The 19646-nt window shown below is 38.8% G+C and overlaps 1 protein-coding gene across 3 annotated transcripts in view; it reads left to right on the top strand.

Moving 5' to 3' along the window:
- LOC126203622 (cell division control protein 45 homolog) overlaps positions 1-19646 on the top strand; it is a 150758-nt gene that overhangs the window by 6492 nt on the left and 124620 nt on the right. For 2 of the 3 annotated variants that reach the window (XM_049937993.1, XM_049937992.1), the window contains 2 exons: positions 7480-7617; positions 7706-7771. The exons of the other annotated variant lie outside the window; for it this stretch is intronic. In XM_049937993.1, coding sequence (XP_049793950.1) covers positions 7480-7617; positions 7706-7771 — 204 coding nt within the window. The remainder of the gene's footprint in view (positions 1-7479; positions 7618-7705; positions 7772-19646) is intronic. 3 annotated transcript variants of the gene reach the window in all.

Raw genomic sequence — 19646 nt, 5'->3', positions numbered from 1 at the left:
GCTATCATGCAATCATACAATAAAGGATCCTTCTTTCTACGTATTCGCAATACATTACATTTGTCTATGTTAAGGGTCAGTTGCCATTCCCTGCACCAAGTGCCTATCCGCTGCAGATTTCCTGCATTTCGCTGTAATTTTCTAATGCTGCAACTTCTCTGTATACTACAGCATCATCCGCGAAAAGCTGCATGGAACTTCCAACACTATCTACTAGGTCATTTATATATATTGTGAAAAGTAATGGTCATACAATAAAGGATCCTTCTTTCTACGTATTCGCAATACATTACATTTGTCTATGTTAAGGGTCAGTTGCCATTCCCTGCACCAAGTGCCTATCCGCTGCAGATTTCCTGCATTTCGCTGTAATTTTCTAATGCTGCAACTTCTCTGTATACTACAGCATCATCCGCGAAAAGCTGCATGGAACTTCCAACACTATCTACTAGGTCATTTATATATATTGTGAAAAGTAATGGTCCCATAACACTCCCCTGTGGCACGCCAGAGGTTTCTTTAACGTCTGTAGATGTCTCTCCATTGATAACAACGTGCTGTGTTCTGTTTGCTAAAAATTCTTCAATCCAGCCACACAGCTGGTCTGATATTCCGTAGGCTCTTACTTTATCAGGCGACAGTGCGGAACTGTATCGAATGCCTTCCGGAAGTCAAGGAAAATGGCATCTACCTGGGACCCTGTATCTAATATCTTATGGGTCTTCTGGGTCTCATGAACAAATAAAGCAAGTTGGGTCTCACACGATCGCTGTTTCCGGAATCCATGTTGATTCCTACAGCGTAGATTCTGGGTTTCCAAAAACGACATGATACTCGAGCAAAAAACATGTTCTAAAATTCTACAACAGATCGATGTCAGAGATATAGGTCTATACTTTTGCGCATCTGCTCGACGACCGTTCTTGAAGACTGGGACTACCTGTGCTCTTTTCCAATCATTTGGAACCTTCCGCTCCTCTAGAGATTTGTGGTACACGGCTGTTAGAAGGGGGGCAAGTTCTTTCGCATACTCAGTGTAGAATCGAATTGGTATCCCATCAGGTCCAGTGGACTTTCCTCTGTTGAGTGATTCCAGTTGCTTTTCTATTCCTTGGACACTTATTTTGATGTCAGCCATTTTTTCGTTTGTGTGAGGATTTAGAGAAGGAACTGCAGTGCGGTCTTCCTCTGTGAAACAGCTTTGGAGAAAGGTGTTTAGTATTTCAGCTTTACGCGTGTCATCCTCTGTTTCAATGCCATCATCATCCCTGAGTGTCTGGATATGCTGTTTCGAGCCACTTACTGATTTAACGTAAGACCAGAACTTCCTAGGATTTTCTGTCAAGTCGGTGCATAGAATTTTAATTTCGTATTCACTGAATGCTTCACACATAGCCCTGCTTACACTAACTTTGACATCGTTTAGCTTCTGTTTGTCTGAGAGGTTTTGGCGGCGTTTAAACTTGCATTGAAGCTCTCTTTGCTTTCGCAGTAGTTTCCTAACTTTGTTGTTGAACCACGATGGGTTTTTCCCGTCCCTCACAGTTTTACTCGGCACGTACCTGTCTAAAACGCATTTTACGATTGCCTTGAACTTTTTCCATAAACACTCAACAGTATCAGTGTCGGAACAGAAATTTTCGCTTTGATCTGTTAGGTAGTCTGAAACCTGCCTTCTATTACTCTTGCTAAACAGATAAGCCTTCCTCCCTTTTTTTATATTCCTATTAACTTCCATATTCAGAGATTCTGCAACGGCCTTATGATCACTGACTCCCTGTTCTGCACTTACAGAGTCGAAAAGTTCGGGTCTGTTTGTTATCAGTAGGTCCAAGATGTTATCTCCACGAGTCGGTTCTCTGTTTAATTGCTTGAATGTCACTCGATGCTCTGTCCCTACCACCCGTCCTAAACACCTGAGTGTCCCAGTCTATATCTGGTAAATTGAAATCTCCACCTAAGACTATAACATGCTGAGAAAATTTATGTGAAATGTATTCCAAATTTTCTCTCAGTTGTTCTGCCACGAATGCTGCTGAGTCGGGAGCTCGGTAAAAGGAGCCAATTATTAACCTAGCTCGGTTGTTGAGTGTAACCTCCACCCATAATAATTCACAGGAACTATCCACTTCTACTTCGCTACAGGATAAACTACTACTAACAGCGACAAACACGCCACCACCGGTCGCATGCAATCTATCCTTTCTAAACACCGCCTGTGCCTTTGTAAAAATTTTGGCAGAATTTATCTCTGGCTTCAGCCAGCTTTCTGTACCTATAACGATTTCAGCTTTGGTGCTTTCTATCAGCGCTTGAAGTTCCGGTACTTTACCAATGCAGCTTCGACAGTTTACAATTACAATACCGATTGCTGCTTGTTCCCCGCATGTCCTGACTTTGCCCCGCACCCTTTGAGGCTGTTGCCCTTTCTGTACTTGCCAGAGGCCATCTAACCTAAAAAACTGCCCAGTCCACGCCACACAACCCCTGCTACCCGTGTAGGCGCTTGCTGCGTGTAGTGGACTCCTGACCTATCCAGCGGAACCCGAAACCCCACCACCCTATGGCGCAAGTCGAGGAATCTGCAGCCCACACGGTCGCAGAACCGTCTCAGTCTCTGATTCAGACCCTCCACTCGGCTCTGTACCAAAGGTCCGTGGTCAGTCCTGTCGACGATGCTGCAGATGGTGAGCTCTGCTTTCATCCCGCTAGCGAGACTGGCAGTCTTCACCAAATCATATAGCCGCCGGAAGCCAGAGAGGATTTCCTCCGATCCATAGCGACACACATCATTGGTGCCGACATGAGCGACCACCTGCAGATGGGTGCACCCTGTACCCTTCATGGCATCCGGAAGGACCCTTTCCACATCTGGAATGACTCCCCCCGGTATGTACACGGAGTGTACATTGGTTTTCTTCCCCTCTCTTGCTGCCATATCCCTAAGGGGCCCCATTACGCGCCTGACGTTGGAGCTCCCAACTACCAGTAAGCCCACCCTCTGCGACCGCCCGGATCATGCAGACTGAGGGGTAACCTCTGGAACAGGACAAGCAGCCATGTCCGGCCGAAGATCAGTATCAGCCTGAGACAGCGCCTGAAACCGGTTTGTCAGACAAACTAGAGAGGCCTTCCGTTCAGCCCTCCGGAATGTCTTTCACCCCCTGCCACACCTCGAGACGACCTCCCACTCTACCACAGGTGAGTAATCAGCCTCAATGTGGGCAGTATCCCGGGCAGCCACAGTCGTAGCCCGATTGGGATGCGTGGGACGAGCTGGCCGTCCCCGACAAACCCCCATCCGGACCCCCACAGTGATGCCCATTGGCAACAGCCTCAAGTTGTGTGACCGAAGCCAACACTGCCTGAAGCTGGGAGCGAAGGGATGCCAACTTAGCCTGCATCCGAACACAGCAGTTGCAGTCCCTATCCATGCTAAAAACTGTTGTCTAAAGAACGTCTGAACTAATGTACAGAGAGCACAAACAAATCAACACAAAATTTAAACGGTTATTAAAATACAAGATTGCCTAGTATATGCAGTAATGCTGCTACTTGCGCACTGCTGACACACTGCTCGGCGGCGGAAGGAGACTACGCGATTTTACACTATTCAGGTACTAAAACGCGATGCTACAACTCTCAAATACTATAATACGCGCGAAATTTATGAATTAAACAATGCAAGTACCAAAAACACGCAAAGAAATTAAGAATTAAACTATGTAACAAATAACTGAGCTACGAGTATACGACTTTCTGCTGGCAGCTGCTCATCTAACAGCGGCAGGGAGCACACTGGCTGTGACCAACCGACACTGGCCGTTCAAAACAAAAACAGAAGACAGACGACTACGCGAATTTACACTATTCAGGTACTAAAACGCAATGCCACAACTCTCAAATACTATAATACGCCTGAAATTTATGAATTAAACAATGCAAGTACCAAAAACACGCAAAGAAATTAATTAAACTATGTAACAAATAAGTGAGCTAGGAGTATACGACTTTCTGCTGGCAGCTGCTTATCCAACGGCGGCAGAGAGCACACTGCTATATACTATATTGGGGCCATGCTCAGCCAATTGCAGCCTTCTGGTGTAAGTGACACTGTGATACCAGACCAGGTCACCCAGGTGTCACACTGGAACCTCCATATCATTCTGATGCCATATTGTCCCACCATACAAGCAGTAGGCTTTATGTATGCAAGGCACCTTTGGAGTTTTGTTTTATCCAGATGTGTTTCAGCACCTTCGAGCTGTCTTCAGTGGGTTACTTTACTTCTTTTCTGTAAAATTGGTATGATATATTAACGTTTAGAGAAAACATTTTATACAAGATATTTACTTTTGTGAATAAAGTGATTGTTGTCAAATATTATATATAGTTTGTTTACAGTTCACAGCTGAGATATGTATACTGGGCTGATGTGTTGTATGTTATTTGTTACAGTATGTCTAATGTTTTGGTTTTATTGCTTATTTGGGTGAATGCATGCATTAGTTCACATGACACTGTTGAATGTTTATGTTGGTAGCTGTGAGTCTGCTATGCAATCTACAACTTGTCGTCTGTAAACAGCAAAAAGTAATTTTTAATTTTTGTTTATTATGCATTTCTCAACAAAAATGAGTATGTATCGCGTTATTTTGTGTGTTACTTATGGCTTTGATGTTGTGGTGTTTGTATCCTTTCCTTTTGGTGTGGTAACATGCTGATTTCTACCACTTTTGTTGTTACATAGGCATTTTCTGCAATTTTTTTTTTTTTTTTTTATTTTTTTTTTTTGCCGGCATTATGTGTTGTTGTGGCCGTGTAGCATTAATTGTTTCATGGCATGTTTGTCAGGGTGAGGTGCGCAGACTTGCACATACCAATTTTACAGAAAAGAAGTAAAGTAACCCACTGAAGATAGCACAACAGGTGCTGAAACACATCTGGATAAAACAAAACTCCAAAGGTGCCTTGCATATGGCAGAATTGGCGTTTGGTTTCTTTGTGTGTGTGTGTGTGTGTGTTTTCAGGGTTGGAAGGGGGGGGGATTGGGGGAAGGGGGGGTGGGGTGTTAAAAGGCTTCCAGAGTGAACGTTGTGCAGTATGGGGTAGAGGGAAATTTACTTCTGGGGGCTGATCATGTGAAGTTTTGGTATGAGTGTTAATCATATAGAACGTTCTTCAGTTGTGCAAAGAGGGTTTCATTGCACAGTGTTGTGTACTCATTTAGTACTTTCTTTCCTTGGGCTATTGATTTTTGGCTGTGACAGTTTTCTGCTTGTGAAACAACAAAAATGGTAGAAATCAGCATCTTACCACACCACAGACGAAGGATACGATCACCATAACATCAAAGCCATAAGTAACATGCAAAATAACGCAAAACATACTCATTTTCATTCAAAAGTGCATAATAAACAAAAAATATTATGTTTTGCTGTTTCCAGATGACAAGTTGTAGATTGTGTAGCAGATTTACAGCTGCCAACTTAAACATTCAATAGCCTCATGTAAGGTATGAAAATTAATGCATACATCTACCCCTTCTTCCTAATAAGCCATAAAACCAGAACATTAGACATATTGCAATAAACAGTGCATCAGGTCAGTAACACATACCTCAACTGTGAACTGTAAACAATATTTGACAATAATCGCTTCATTCACAAATGTAAATATTTTGTACTAAACGTTTTCTCTAAACGTTAATATGTAATAACAATTTTACAGAAAGGAGTAAAACAACCCGTTAAAAATAGCACAAAAAGTGCTGAAACCTCTCTGGGTAAAACAAAACTCCAAAGGTGTCTTGAATAAGGCAGAATTGTGCTATCAGTTACTTAAACTGGTTGAAGATAAAGAATGAATTTGTACAGCCGATGGCAAACATTCAGTTCTTCAAATTTCTGGTAGCTGTAGTGAGTCACTCCATTAAAATCTTATGATTTGTATTAGTAGATTTATTTCCTATTTGTGTTTCAGTACCTTACATGTTACTCTAATATATACCAGTCTCTTCTAATTTTCTCCAGGCATATTCTGAAGTTTTACCATATTTTATGAGCAACAGTGCAGAAATGTAATCAAAAGTTTTCTGGAATTCATGAAACATAGCATCAGTCTGAGCTCCAGTATGACGTTCCTTCAGATGTCAGGAGTAAACAAAGAAGGTTGGCATTCACACAGACTCTTCTTTCAGAAACCATCTTGTTTCCTAGTGTAAGATTGTGTGGCCTTGAATAGCCATCATATGGTAGCATAAAATATGTCCCATATTTCTGCAACGGTGGATGTCAGTAAGATATGTCTGCAACCTTTCTTGTAGTTCGGAACAAGTCTGTGTTGTTTCCATGCTCTACAGCAAATTGATGTTAGAAGAAGGGTCAGTTGCTCTGCAGTTCAATATAAAATACAATGAAGACTCCATGAGGGCTTCAAAAATGTGGATATTGCATGGGGAGAGATGGGGATTGTATGAAGGATGTAAGGGCTCCCCAGCACAACTACTGCAGCGTAGTCAAAACAATCTTGGCAGCCTGCATGCAAGCATTATCCTGCAACAGAATGATACGGTCTGGGCATTTGGACTTGACAGCGTGTTTAAATTTTTTCAGTGTGTATGTATTGCTGTGTGTTAATTGTGATGCTGTGTTTCACAAATTCAGTGAGCAGGAGGCTCTTGCACTCAAAGAAAAAGGTCATCAAGACTTTCTCGGATCTGGCAGTCACAACTTTGGACCACTTTTTTTTGGATGGGGGGAGTGAATCCATGTCCTTCCACTATTGGACTATTGGCTCTGAAGCTTTCTCCCTGGCTCAAAATGATGACACCGTGCTTCATCCTGTGATAAAATGGGATCATGATACAATTCCAGGTGCTACAGTGATGTTGACAATCGGCTCAACCTCTGCTACTCTATCAGACTGTGAAGAACTCACCACTGAATGATTTTCTGGAACTTCAGATGCTCTGTCATAATGGCCTGTGTGGTACCATGATTTATGCCCAATGTGACCTGAATGTCTTCTACACTCCACTGTCAGTCATTTTTGATGGCAGGATCCACTGCAGTGAATGACAGGAGGAGTAACGACTTGCTGAATCTGTCCTGACCACTGATGTCTTTCAGTGACACCCAACCTTCTCAAAATTGTTTATTCCATGCAAGCACATGTGCATGTGACATACTGTGTCTGAAATATGCAGCAGACATTCGGGCATGAATTTCACGTCCTAACACGTCTTCCGCAATCAGAAACTGCACTAAAATGAAATGTTCCTGTATTTTATAACTGTATTAGTACCCTTTGCAGGCTTTATCATCATCATCATCATCATCATCATCGTCATCTCTCTCTCTCTCTCTCTCTCTCTCTCTCTCTCTCTCTCTGTCTGTCTGTCTGTCTGTCTCATGTGCACTGGTTTGTGAAAGAATGCTTGAAATCTCATGTTACCTTTTTTATTCTCTGTGATTTCAGGTAAAATGTGTTGTGCTCATAAATTGTGGTGGTAACATTGATATAGTTGAAGCATTACAACCTGAAGAAGATGTAAAGTTCTTCATACTTGACAGTCATCGACCATTTGATGTTTGCAATGTTTATAATAATACTCAGGTAGTTATTTACACTCAGATTCGCTTAACACTATACCGGTGGTACACACTATATAGTTGCAGTTTATTTGTGATTTTTCTTTCCTCAGGTGTTTTTGGTGTCAAATGAAGAAGATGGAATTCCTGAATTTGATCAAATTTTTAGGGATGATGAGGTAAATTATTTCATAACATATTTCCTATTTGTGTCAGTCCATATCAAGTAGTCCAAGAAAAAAATAATTGGTTGCTTGACCATCTCAGAAAAATCTTATATTTGCTGGGTGAATTCCCCAATGTTTAGTAGTCACAAATATATATATATATATATATATATATATATATATATATATATATATATATTTTTAAATATTGTTTATTATTTTGAAATGGCAGCCATATTTGTTCCTGACCGCATGCGTTTTTTCGTATTTGCAAGCATCTACATTTTTTACAATTATTCAGTAGTGAATTGTCCTAAGCCTTTCAGATAAAATGCATTTAATTCAACACACCCTGGGCTACAAATTAACATCATTATCGCTTAGCTGAATGTATTCTTTAATATATTTTTAATAGTTCAAAGTTATTAGCCACAAATTAAAAAAAACTCAATTTTTGAACAGTAGTTTTCCAAAGAATGATTAACTTGTCATCTTTAATATTTTTTTCTGCTATTATACTGTATTGTATAGTCACTTTTTATAGAGTATCAATGGTGAGCAGCTTACATTTAAAAAATACACTATTTTAAAAAATGGATTGTTTTTTAATTTTTCCATTTTGTGGCCTGTAATATCTTCGTTGGGGGACCAGATAAAAACCTGAAAATTTCTCAGTTAATAGACCTTTATGATATCAAAGTCCAGTATAAATTTCAACCTTGGGACTCAATTGGAAGTTATGGAAAAAAGATTACAAACACGAGTCAAAAATATGATTTTAACATCTGCGATATCTAGGCTTATGGAATAAAATATATCAGTTACAGTATATAATTTAGTCATGTCTATGATTACTTACTTTTTTATTGAAAATAAGCCTACAAATTACATTATATTGTTCTCTTGTTATTTGTTTTTAGTACATCGTTCATTGAACATTTAAGAAATTTGTTTACTGAGTTTGGATGTTAGATTATAAGTTCGCCCAGTCACAGTTGTAAATTCCATGGGAGACAGCTTCCTTAGTACATTTTTAAGTGGCATCCAAACTTGATCCTTCTCAGTTTTTTTAAAAGATGTCATTGGTCCTGGAGGGTGATAAAATACAATATGTACGTCTTGGTTTTGACAGTCAATATTATCAACTTCGCCAATCCACCACTGTTCATTGGAAACACAAGCCGCTATGTCTTTATTTTGAAGAACCAGTTGTACAAGTTTTCCACACTGATGAAGTTCACTATCAGGCGAAATTGATGTGATCTTACACTTCAGTAAGTTGTGTGAATGGGGTACAAAACAATGAAAAGATCGAGTGCCTTTAATCTTCTGATAAGTGTTGTACCTTCCCTTCAAGACACTGTCCTAGACTTCTTGCATTTCCTCACATTGTACAAAAATATAGGTAATTCTTTTGATATGTTTTTTACAGAATTGAAACATTTCTTGAGGTGTTATGATATGATTGTCATCGGTCCGCTCCAGACTTGCTTTTGTGACAGCTCACTTTGTTGTACCCCTGACACCATCGCAAGCTTTCTTCCCATGGCATGAAGTGAAAAAGTGCCAGTCTACATCAAACCCAAGGTCTTCTTTATGAAAGGAGATGTTAATAAAAATAATTTATTTTCATATTGACTCGCTGCCCCATCCGAAAAGTAAATCAGTTTTTTTATGGAAGGGTGGTGCTGTTTAATGTAGTTTGTTAATTTTAGTTGAAAAATGTACACTGCTTTAGTGTTGTGTTCAAGGTAGTCACTTATGACACAAAAGCTGTGGCTCATTAGTTTATCTTCGTCAATATAATAGAATACAAATGTATGAACTGTGACCTGTTTGTTTACCCAGTGGTGCCCTTGTACTTCATCGTGAGCAACAAAGAAATAATTTTCTGAAAAGTCAGCAAGAACTAAGCATTCATCAGCTGCCAAGGCATGTTTTTTGTTTTTCAAAAATTTACTCTGAGCTTTTGCAATAAAATGATGCATTTTCAGATTTTCAAGGTTAGCCACCAATATTTCAAAAACTCTTCTCGTGATTTTATGACTGTCGCCATTTCAGTTGTATCTTGTGTCACCCATTGTTTGTATTTTGCATTGTCAGGTATCAAATTGTCTTCATTGGATTCTTCAAACATGTCAAGTAAGACTTGTTTGCCTGGACAATCTTCACATTTTCTCTTGATCATACACTTGTAACTGTCAATATTGCATACCATAACTTCCAAAAGGTCTTTATAGGAACTCTAAGTTTGGCCCATCTATCATCAACTTTACATTATGATGATACGAACAAACACAAACATTATGGGTGCCAGATGCCCCTGCAACAATACCCCATCTTGGTCTCAACTCGCAAAACATTGATCTTCCGATTTTAATGTCAGGATTTTCTTTTTTAAATTCAGTGAATAGTTCATTTAAATTACACAATATTAACCCTTTTTGTCTTTGAATCTTAGAACCATTTTGTTTCACAGAAACACAGTCTTTTTTGCCAGACATCAAACGGCTGTTATTGTCACCGTCATAATACTTAATAACTTTATTGATTGTGTTTTCATCTACCAAATTAGATGCACTTTTCTTTTGTAATACTGGTAAAATTCCCTGTTCTTTTACTAATTGCATTGTTAACTTAACAAGATGTTCTGACACATTAAATTCATCACTAACTTTTGCTCGGCTCCAAGAATTCGACAGTAAACTGATAATCTTAATTTTATCCTCTTTGTTTGAACTACTGCATTTAGTTTTTAGTTTTTCTATCAAATCATCATATTCAGTTGGTGAAGTTTTATAACTTCCATTTGTTTTAGTACAAATTGTATTTTGAAATGAAACTTCCAAATTCTTTTTAACTGTAGCTGCCACTTTTTCAATTTTTGTAATCAAGGCACTTTTCTTTTATCTTGACTTAGTTTTCTAATTTTACTAGCAGGCAATATACCCAGGATTTCACAAGCTGTATCTGCTTTTTTTAATGGTTGCTGATAAGTCACAAAATTCTGTATCTGAGGTTTCTCCATCCTTTCTTTGTGAATTACAAATATCTTAGAATAACCTGTTGGACACAATGATTTTCCTGGTTTGAGATTGACAAAATGTATTTAATTTTTAGAATAATGATCAAATGTTATTTCTCACAGACCTTCTGTTATAGGTTTCTTATGTTTCTCAAAAGGGTCCATGAAAGACTGACCAAAAAGGTGATGAAATTTTTTAAGTATTTGATTTCATGGTACTTGCATGTTGATTTGACCTCGGGGCCGACAACAATTAAAGTAATGTCTTTAGGATACACTCCATACACACTTTTATGACATACTTCATTAATAATAACACCAACAGAACACTGAGACACCCTTTTTCAACGGCACACTTCAAGAACTTCTAGCTAAATAAGTGTGAGTAAGACAAATGTTGGTGTAAGGGGGGAAGACAACAATCAGGCTTGTATAGGCTTGCAGATGCAATTGTTAGCCTTCTGAAACAATTACCACAGCATTGTTTCAACAAATAATCATTAGCTAGTGTAATGTGGTGTGTTATATTTTGCAATTGGTATACTTTATTTGATTAGCCTACCAGATATCGCAGATGTTAAAAAATATATTTTTGACTCATGTTTGTAATCATTTTTCCGTAACCTTCAATTGAATCTCAAAGTTGAAATTTATAGTGATGTGAGGCCTGGCACGAAGTCGGCGTTCCAAAACTTCCCAAAGGTGTTCTAGAGGATTCAGGTCATGACTCTGTGCAGGCCAGTCCATCACTGGGATGTTGTTGTCGTGTAACCACTTCGCCACAGGCCGTGCATTATGAACAGGTGCTTGATCATGTTGAAAGAGAGCAGTCACCATCCCCGAATTGCTCTTCAACAGTGGGAAGCAAGAAGGTGCCTAAAACATCAGTGTAGGCCTATGCTGTGATAGTGCCATACAAAACAGCAAGGGGTACAACCCCCCTCCATGAAAAACACAACCAAACCATAAGACCACCACCTCAAAATTTTACTGTTGAAACTGCTCATGCTGCCAGATGACGTTTACCGGGCATTTGCCATATCCACACCCTGCCATCGGACCGCCACATTGTGTACCGTGATTTGTCACTCCACATAATATTTTCTGCTGTTCAGTTGTCCAATGTTAACACTCCTTACACCAAGCTAGGTGTCGTTTGGTGTGATTTGTGGCTTATGAACAGCTGCTTGACCATGAAATCCAAGTTTTCTCACCTCCTGCCTAACTGTCATAGTACTTGCAGTTACTTGATACAGTTTGGAATTCCTGTGTGATGGTGTGGATGGATGTCTGCCTATTACACATTAGGACCTGCTTCAACTGTCAGCGCCGTCTCTGTTATTTATTTTATTTATTTATTTATGTACTTGTTCCATAGATCTGTACATGTGAGCAAGTCACTCAGATGTGGAACGTGTCAATGTACATAATAAAATACATAGAATAAAGACATTGTTATAGTATTAATAACAGTGCACAAAAGTCATACTTATTAGCTTAAAAACTAGTCAACATAAATGTGAAGATAGCAGTTTCATATTCAGGGTATTATTGCATCTATTTTAACCTTGAACAGTAATCAAAACTTCCCACTTTGGGTTTAAAAGTGACCCAAAAATGGAAATGAGAAAAACAGGAATTTTTACATTAGGGCATTATTACATTAGTTTAACAGTAAACAGTGTCAAAAAATTTAAAAACATCTTTCCAATCTGGGTTTTACTTATTTCTCTGAAAGAATTCCTCTAGTGAATAAAGTGAGGTCTCAAGTAAATAATTTTTCAAGCTACGTTTAAATACTGATGTACTACTCCTTATACTTTTGATGCTGTTGGGTAGGGAATTGAAAATTTTGGTTCCAGCGTACTTTACCCCTTTCTGAATAAGTGTCAAGTTCTTTAACTCACAGTGGAAATCCTCTTTTCTTCTGGTGTTATGTTCATGATGTAGGCAATTCGTTTCATACAGAGTGGGGTTATTTATTATGAAGCACATCAGCGAATATATGTACTGAGATGTTGCTGTCAGTATTTCAAGTCGTTTAAAAAGATTTCGGCATGAGGTTCGTGGGGGTACACCACAAATGATTCTTATTGCTCTTTTTTGTGCTGTGAGGATTTTCTTTGCGGCAGGTGTATTGCCCCAGAAGATGATGCCATAACACATGACTGAATGAAAATAGCCAAAGTAAGCTGACTTTGAGATGGTAATGTCATTGAAGCGTGACAAAATTCGTAAAGCAAATGTTGCCGACGTCAGCCGTTTTAGTGTTTGTAGAACGTGATGTTCCCAGTTCAGCCTACTGTCCACGTATACACCTAGGAATTTTGATAAGTACACTTGCTTTATCATTTGATCATTCTGTGTGATAACTATTTCTTTTGGGTTTTTGTGGGTTGTCTGGAACTGGATAAAATTGTTTTTTTTCAGGTTTATTGAAAGGGAGTTAATACTAAACCAACCCAGAACTTCTTTAAGGATATCATTGACCTCGGATTCTAAGTCAGTAGTTGACACATTATCCACCACAATGCTCGTATCATCAGCGAACATTGTAAATTTACACTGCTTATTGATGGATAAAGGCAGGTCATTAACATATATGAGGAACAGCAAGGGCCCAAGCACTGATCCCTGTGGCACTCCCTGCTGCACAATTCCCCACTCAGAGTCCACTATATGTTGTGATACACTATCTGAAACATCTAGAGTAATCTTCTGCTTCCTATTTTCGAGGTACGATTTTAACCAGTTCCCTACAGGTCCAGTAATTCCATAATGACAGGCCTTCTTGAGGAGTATCTGGTGATCTACACAGTCGAACGCCTTTGATAGGTCACATAAGACACCAATTGGCAGCCTCTTTCTGTTTATAGACTCTAGAACATCATTTGTGAATGAGAAGATTGCGTTATCTATTGAAACTCCCTTTTGAAAACCAAACTGCTGACTGTTAATGATGTTCAGGTCACCAAGGTGTGCCACAATCCTGTTGTACAGAGCTTTTTCCAGGACTTTTGAAAATGTTGTTAATAGAGAGATAGGGCGATAGTTTGACACATTTGTAGCATCCCCTGCTTTGTACAGGGGCCTGACAACAGCGTACTTCATTCTGTCTGGAAACACTCCTTGTTGCATGGATGTGTTGCAGATGTGAGCCAAAACTTCGGTCACTTCACTACAGCAAGCCTTCAACAGCTTGCTTGAAATATCGTCGATACCAGCAGAATGTTTATTTTTCAAGGACTGTATGATTTTTTTGATTTCATTGGCAGTAATGGGAGGCACACTTATTTGACTGAAAGGTTCTGGAAAATTATTTTTCATTATACAGGCAGCTTTATCTACAGAACCATGGCAACCTATCTGTGTTGGGACAGTTAAAAAATGTTGGTTAAAGATTTCAGCAATTTCCTCACTATTAGTTATCTCTGAGTTGTCAACAGTTAAAACAATATTTTGTCGTTGGTGTAATTTACAGTCCCTGTTTCTCTCTTTATCACATTCCAGATTGTTTTAATTTTATTTTCAGAATTAGTAATTTCAGATGCTATACACATACTTTTAGAGTTTTTAATTACTTTGGCAAGAATTTTACAGTAGAGTTTATAATTTTTTAGCTGAGCAGGGTTGTTAGAAGTCTTTGATGCTATGTAGAGTTGTCTTTTTCTCTGACAGGAAGCTATGATGCCCTTAGTGAGCCATGGTTTTTTTGCAGACCTAGCAGGTTGGACTCTGTATGATGTTTTTGGAAATACACTTTCAAAGGTACCTGCTATCTCATTTGTGAATAAATTGTATTTTGAATTAGCAGTTTCTGCTAGATAAACAGGTGTCCAGTCAGTATGCTGAAGGCATGATCTGAACGTTTGAATAGCTTCCTCACTTATTTTCCTTACTGTTTTCCATCTAGGTGAGGTGTCACTCAGAGGAATTCCCAAACTGTTGAAAGTAACTCGTTGTCCGTCATGGTCAGACAGACCATTTATAACCATTTCAATATTAATATGGTTGACTTTACTCTGATCAACAAAAACGTTATCAATGAGAGTACTGGAAAAGGTTGTGGTTCTGGTGGGCGAGCTAACCACGGGAACAAGGTTGTACATGCACATAAGATTTTCAAACTCCACCTTGCAGGAAGAATGAACCAAGAAATCTATGTTAAAATCCCCAACAACTACCATGCCCCCATTTTTTCTACTTAAGTACAACAAAAGAGTATCTAATTGTTTACCAAACACTTTAAAATTACCAGATGGTGCCCTGTAAACTGCCACAACTGTTAATCTGGAGACAGTGTCTGGCACCTCTATGGCACATACTTCAAAATGTTGCTCAAAGCAGAATCTTTGTACATCTATTGCCGTGAACAAGACATTGTTTTTTACATATACAGCTACTCCTCCTTTGTCCATATAGTTCCTGCAATAAGACGTTGCCAAAACATAGTTGGGAATAGGGACCACTTCAATACCAGCAGTGATGTGGCATTCTGTTAGACACAGAATGTGGGCACTGTTTATACCTTTTGTGTCTTCTATATTTGCTGTGAACTGATCCAGCTTGCAGTATAGGCCTCTTATGTTCTGATGAAACACTGTTAACTTTTGTTTGTCTTTAATTGTATTGCTGTTTGAGTGAACTTTCGTTTGTGTATTAATTACTTGTTGCAGATTTTTGTTACTGGACCAAATCCTGCTAGAGTCGGCCCAGTTCACTAGTTTCCCTCGTTAGTTAGGGCTATGACTGGTCTGCTTTCATGATCGTTATTGTTTAGGCCTATTATTTCATGAAAAGCTTTTCCAATGTCTGCTGCTAGTTTATTTTTGCCAAACTGATTTAGATGTAGTCCATGCTTTGTGAAGCAGTGTCTCTCGTCAACAGATAAGGTCAGTCTGCACGCTTTTGTGTTGCAAGTGTCCCTTCACATTTCCACTTCATTATCACATTGGAAACAGTGGATGTAGGGATGTTTAGGAGTGTGGAAATCTTGCATACAGATGTACGACACAAGTGATGTTCAAAAATTGAGTTTTTTTTTTAATGTGTGGCTAATAACTTTGAACTATTAAAAATATATTAAAGAATACATTCAGCTAAGTGATAATGATGTTAATTTGTAGCCCAGGGTGTTTTGAACTAAACACATTTTATCTGAAACGCTTAGGACAATCCGCTACTGAATAATTGTAACAAAAGTGGATGCTTGGAAATACGAAAAAACGCATGTGGCCTGGAACAGATATGGCCACCAAAATTATAAACAATAAATTTTTTAAAAAAATATTTTGTGGCTACTAAACATTGGGGAATTCACCCAGCAAATATAAAATTTTTCTGAGATGGTCAAGCAACTAGTGCTGGACCACTTGGTATGGACGAACCATTCTGCTTGTCACAGTAACGTAGCATTAGGTATATCTTTTAATAAGAAGTAGTCCAATTACATTCATTTTTGTAAATTGATGTAACATATCTCTTCTGCATCCCATTATATACACAAGATAAGTAGGCTATATATGTCTTAGGGTAAATAATTCCTGAAGAGCGAATTATTAAAAGAAATTACATGTGATCATTGTGCAAACTGTTGTCCAGCCAACTTGATTTGGGCTTTACATTTACGTATTTCATTTACAAGGAGCTTTACAGTCATTGGTAAAGGTTCATTTGTATCAAGGCTAGCTTAGTTACTTTTTGTTCTACTCATCTCTCCATTTTGCCCAGAAGGGTTTAACATGTACCAGTTTGACAGTCTTGAAATGACTACCATTGAAGTTCATCGAATGTCGCCATTTATCTTTTGTATCAGTTATACAAACCTGTTGAGATACAAACATAATATCTCTCACAAGGGGACTGTGCCTACTTGTCATAGATTTCATCCACATTTATGGTATATGCACTGCTCCATGAGAAATGAAAGTGACAGGAGTTGTGGCTGCAGATGGCCAAGTGTTTAGGAGGGGAAAATAAAATTTTTAGCATGGGTTGAGAGAGTAATGAGCCTTTTATGTCAGCATAACTTGCAGACAACAGTTGCTGCAGTAAAAAGAGTACAGAACGGTAATCTGAGGGCCTTGGGTTTGATTCCTTCTGTGGAATGTTTTTTGTTTGTTTATTTTTTTATGTTTGGTGTTTACGTTACTTCTCTGCAAATAAACTGAAATAATGCTGTGTATTGTATTTATTAATATTTTCATAAAATGCATGAAAAAAAAGGCAAAGGAAAAGTTGGTGGATGAGTATGTGTCAGTAGTCAAACAAAATCTGAAAAACTTCCTAAAACCATATTTTTTTTTTTAAAAAAAAAAAGAACACCTTACATGCTGATGTGTAGGAGAACAAATTTCGTCTGTTAATTGACTCATGGAGATGGCGAACAAATCCATGAAAGGATTTTCTGAGATGAAGGATTGGCATCATGCTGTATAAGAGTGATACTCGTAACATTGATGCCAACAGACAACTGTGTTAAGATCCTTCATTTCTGCTAGCCTCCAGAATGAACTGAGAATTGTCTCTGATATCAGATGACAGGTGTAATTGGTGTCAGTGTGAGCAATGATATATGACTGACTGCAACAGATACTTGCAATTCATCCTGTGATGTTTGCTCACACAAATTGTATCAAAATTATTGATTTACACAAGTCCAATCCACTTCCTTTCTCAGTAATCCTGAAACATATTAATTCATTGTTGTAATTAAAGTGTTATGCAGATGTAACATTTTCAGCTGTTACACTTGATCTTTAAAACACCCAGCACAGTTTAAAAGCTGTACTTAAACTTGTTGTCAGATAAAAGTGTGGTTTGGTGACACAGTGGTAAAGTACTATTATGCAGATCCAAATATCTTGAGTTCTATTGCTGGTCATCATTTCTTGCACCTCTGGCTATGTCTGTTAATGTGAAAAACTCTAAATTGTATTGTGATTTGGAATTCACATTATACTACAGAACTCCCTATAACTGACTGGGTACATCAGCTCAGAATGTTGGTGGAAAGCAGTGGCATACCATCTCCAGCAGAACTGTGCCTGGTAAAACACTGTGGTGTTCAAACTACCCTTTTGATTGATGACAACTTTACCTTTTTTTTTTTTTTTTTTTTAACTGCACAGAGCCTGAGAAAGCAAGTGAAAAAGATGTAAATCATATACATAATTGGTGATGCACAGTGTACTACTAATGAAGTAGATTAGGAATGTTCTCTGTTGTCCTACATGTTCAGTTGAAAATGAAATAGTTGTTTTGTATGCTAAGTTGAGAAGACCTGAAAGACTGAATAAAGATGGCATTAAGGAGAAATGCAAGATGTTATGAATCCTCAGTGGGAAGATAAAAAAAGCAAGCAGCACTGAAAATAGGAATATAATTGGTAGCTTGGATTCAAAGTAACAGAAACAGCGTATTTAACCAGATTAAAATAAAAGAAATAAAAATTCCCAACAGATTAAAACTGTGTAATCATTTGGGACCTGAACTCAAGCCCTTGAGACCAAAACATACAGGAGAATGTCTGAGTGACTTGAGAGTGTACACTGTTTGAGCAAAAGTATCCGGACACCTGGCTGAAAAAGACTTAGTTCGTGGTGCCCTCCATCGGTGATGCTGGAAATCAATATTGTGTTGGACCACCCTTAGCCTTGTGACAGCTTCCACTCTCGCAGGCATACATTCAGTCAGGTGCTAGAAGATTTCTTGGGGATGGCAACCCGTTCTTCATGGAGTGCTGCACTGAGGAGAGGTACTGATGTCAGGCGGTGAGGCCTGGCATGAAGTCGGCGTTCCAAAACATCCCAAAGGTGTTCTACAGGATTCAGGTCATGACTCTGTGCAGCCCAGTCCATTACTGGGATGTTGTCGTGTAACCACTTCGCCACAGACCGTGCATTATGAACAGGTGCTTGATCATGTTGAAAGAGAGCAGTCACCATACCCGAATTGCTCTTCAACAGTGGGAAGCAAGAAGGTGCATAAAACATCAATGTAGGCCTATGCTGTGATAATGTCATACAAAACAACAAGGGGTGCAATCCCTCTCCATGAAAAACATGACCACACCATAACACCACCTCCTCAAAATTTTACTGTTTACACTGCACATGCTGGCAGATGACGTTTACCGGGCATTTGCCATAGCCACACCCTGCCATCGGAACACCACATTGTGTATCATGATTCGTCACTCCACATAATATTTTCCGCTGTTAGTCATCCAATGTTAACGCTCCTTACACCAAGCGAGGTGTCGTTTGGTGTGATTTGTGGCTTATGAACAGCTGCTTTACCATGAAATCCAAGTTTTCTCACCTCCTGCCTAATTGTCAAAGTACTTGCAGTGGATCCTGATACAGTTTGGAATTCCTATGTGATGGTATGCTTAGATGTCTGCCTATTACACATTAGGACCCTCTTCAATTGTCAGCGGTCTCTGTCAGTCAACAGATGAGGTTGGCCTGTACACTTTTGTGCTGTAAGTGTCCCTTCACATTTCCACTTAATTATCACATCGGAAACAGTGGACATAGGGATGTTTAGGAGTGTGGAAATCTTGCATACAAACATATGACACAAGTGATACCCAATCACCTGACCACGTTCGAAGTCCGTGAGTTCTGCGGAAAGCCCCATTCTGCTCTCTCATGATGTCTAATGACTACTGAGGTCACTGATATGGAGTACCTGGCACTAGGTAGCAGCACAATACACCTAATGTGAAAAAGTAAGTTTTTGGGGGCTGTCCAGATAATTTTGATCTCATAGTGTAGATGAGAGATATTTACAAAAATGAACCTGTGAAGATGGACTTGAGTTATGCCTGCATAGCTCAGTTAGCTTTCTCTTTAAATT

The sequence above is a fragment of the Schistocerca nitens genome, chromosome 9, assembly GCF_023898315.1.
Source record: "Schistocerca nitens isolate TAMUIC-IGC-003100 chromosome 9, iqSchNite1.1, whole genome shotgun sequence".
Classification (NCBI taxonomy): domain Eukaryota; kingdom Metazoa; phylum Arthropoda; class Insecta; order Orthoptera; family Acrididae; genus Schistocerca; species Schistocerca nitens.
This window is presented reverse-complemented; position numbering and strand designations above follow the sequence as displayed.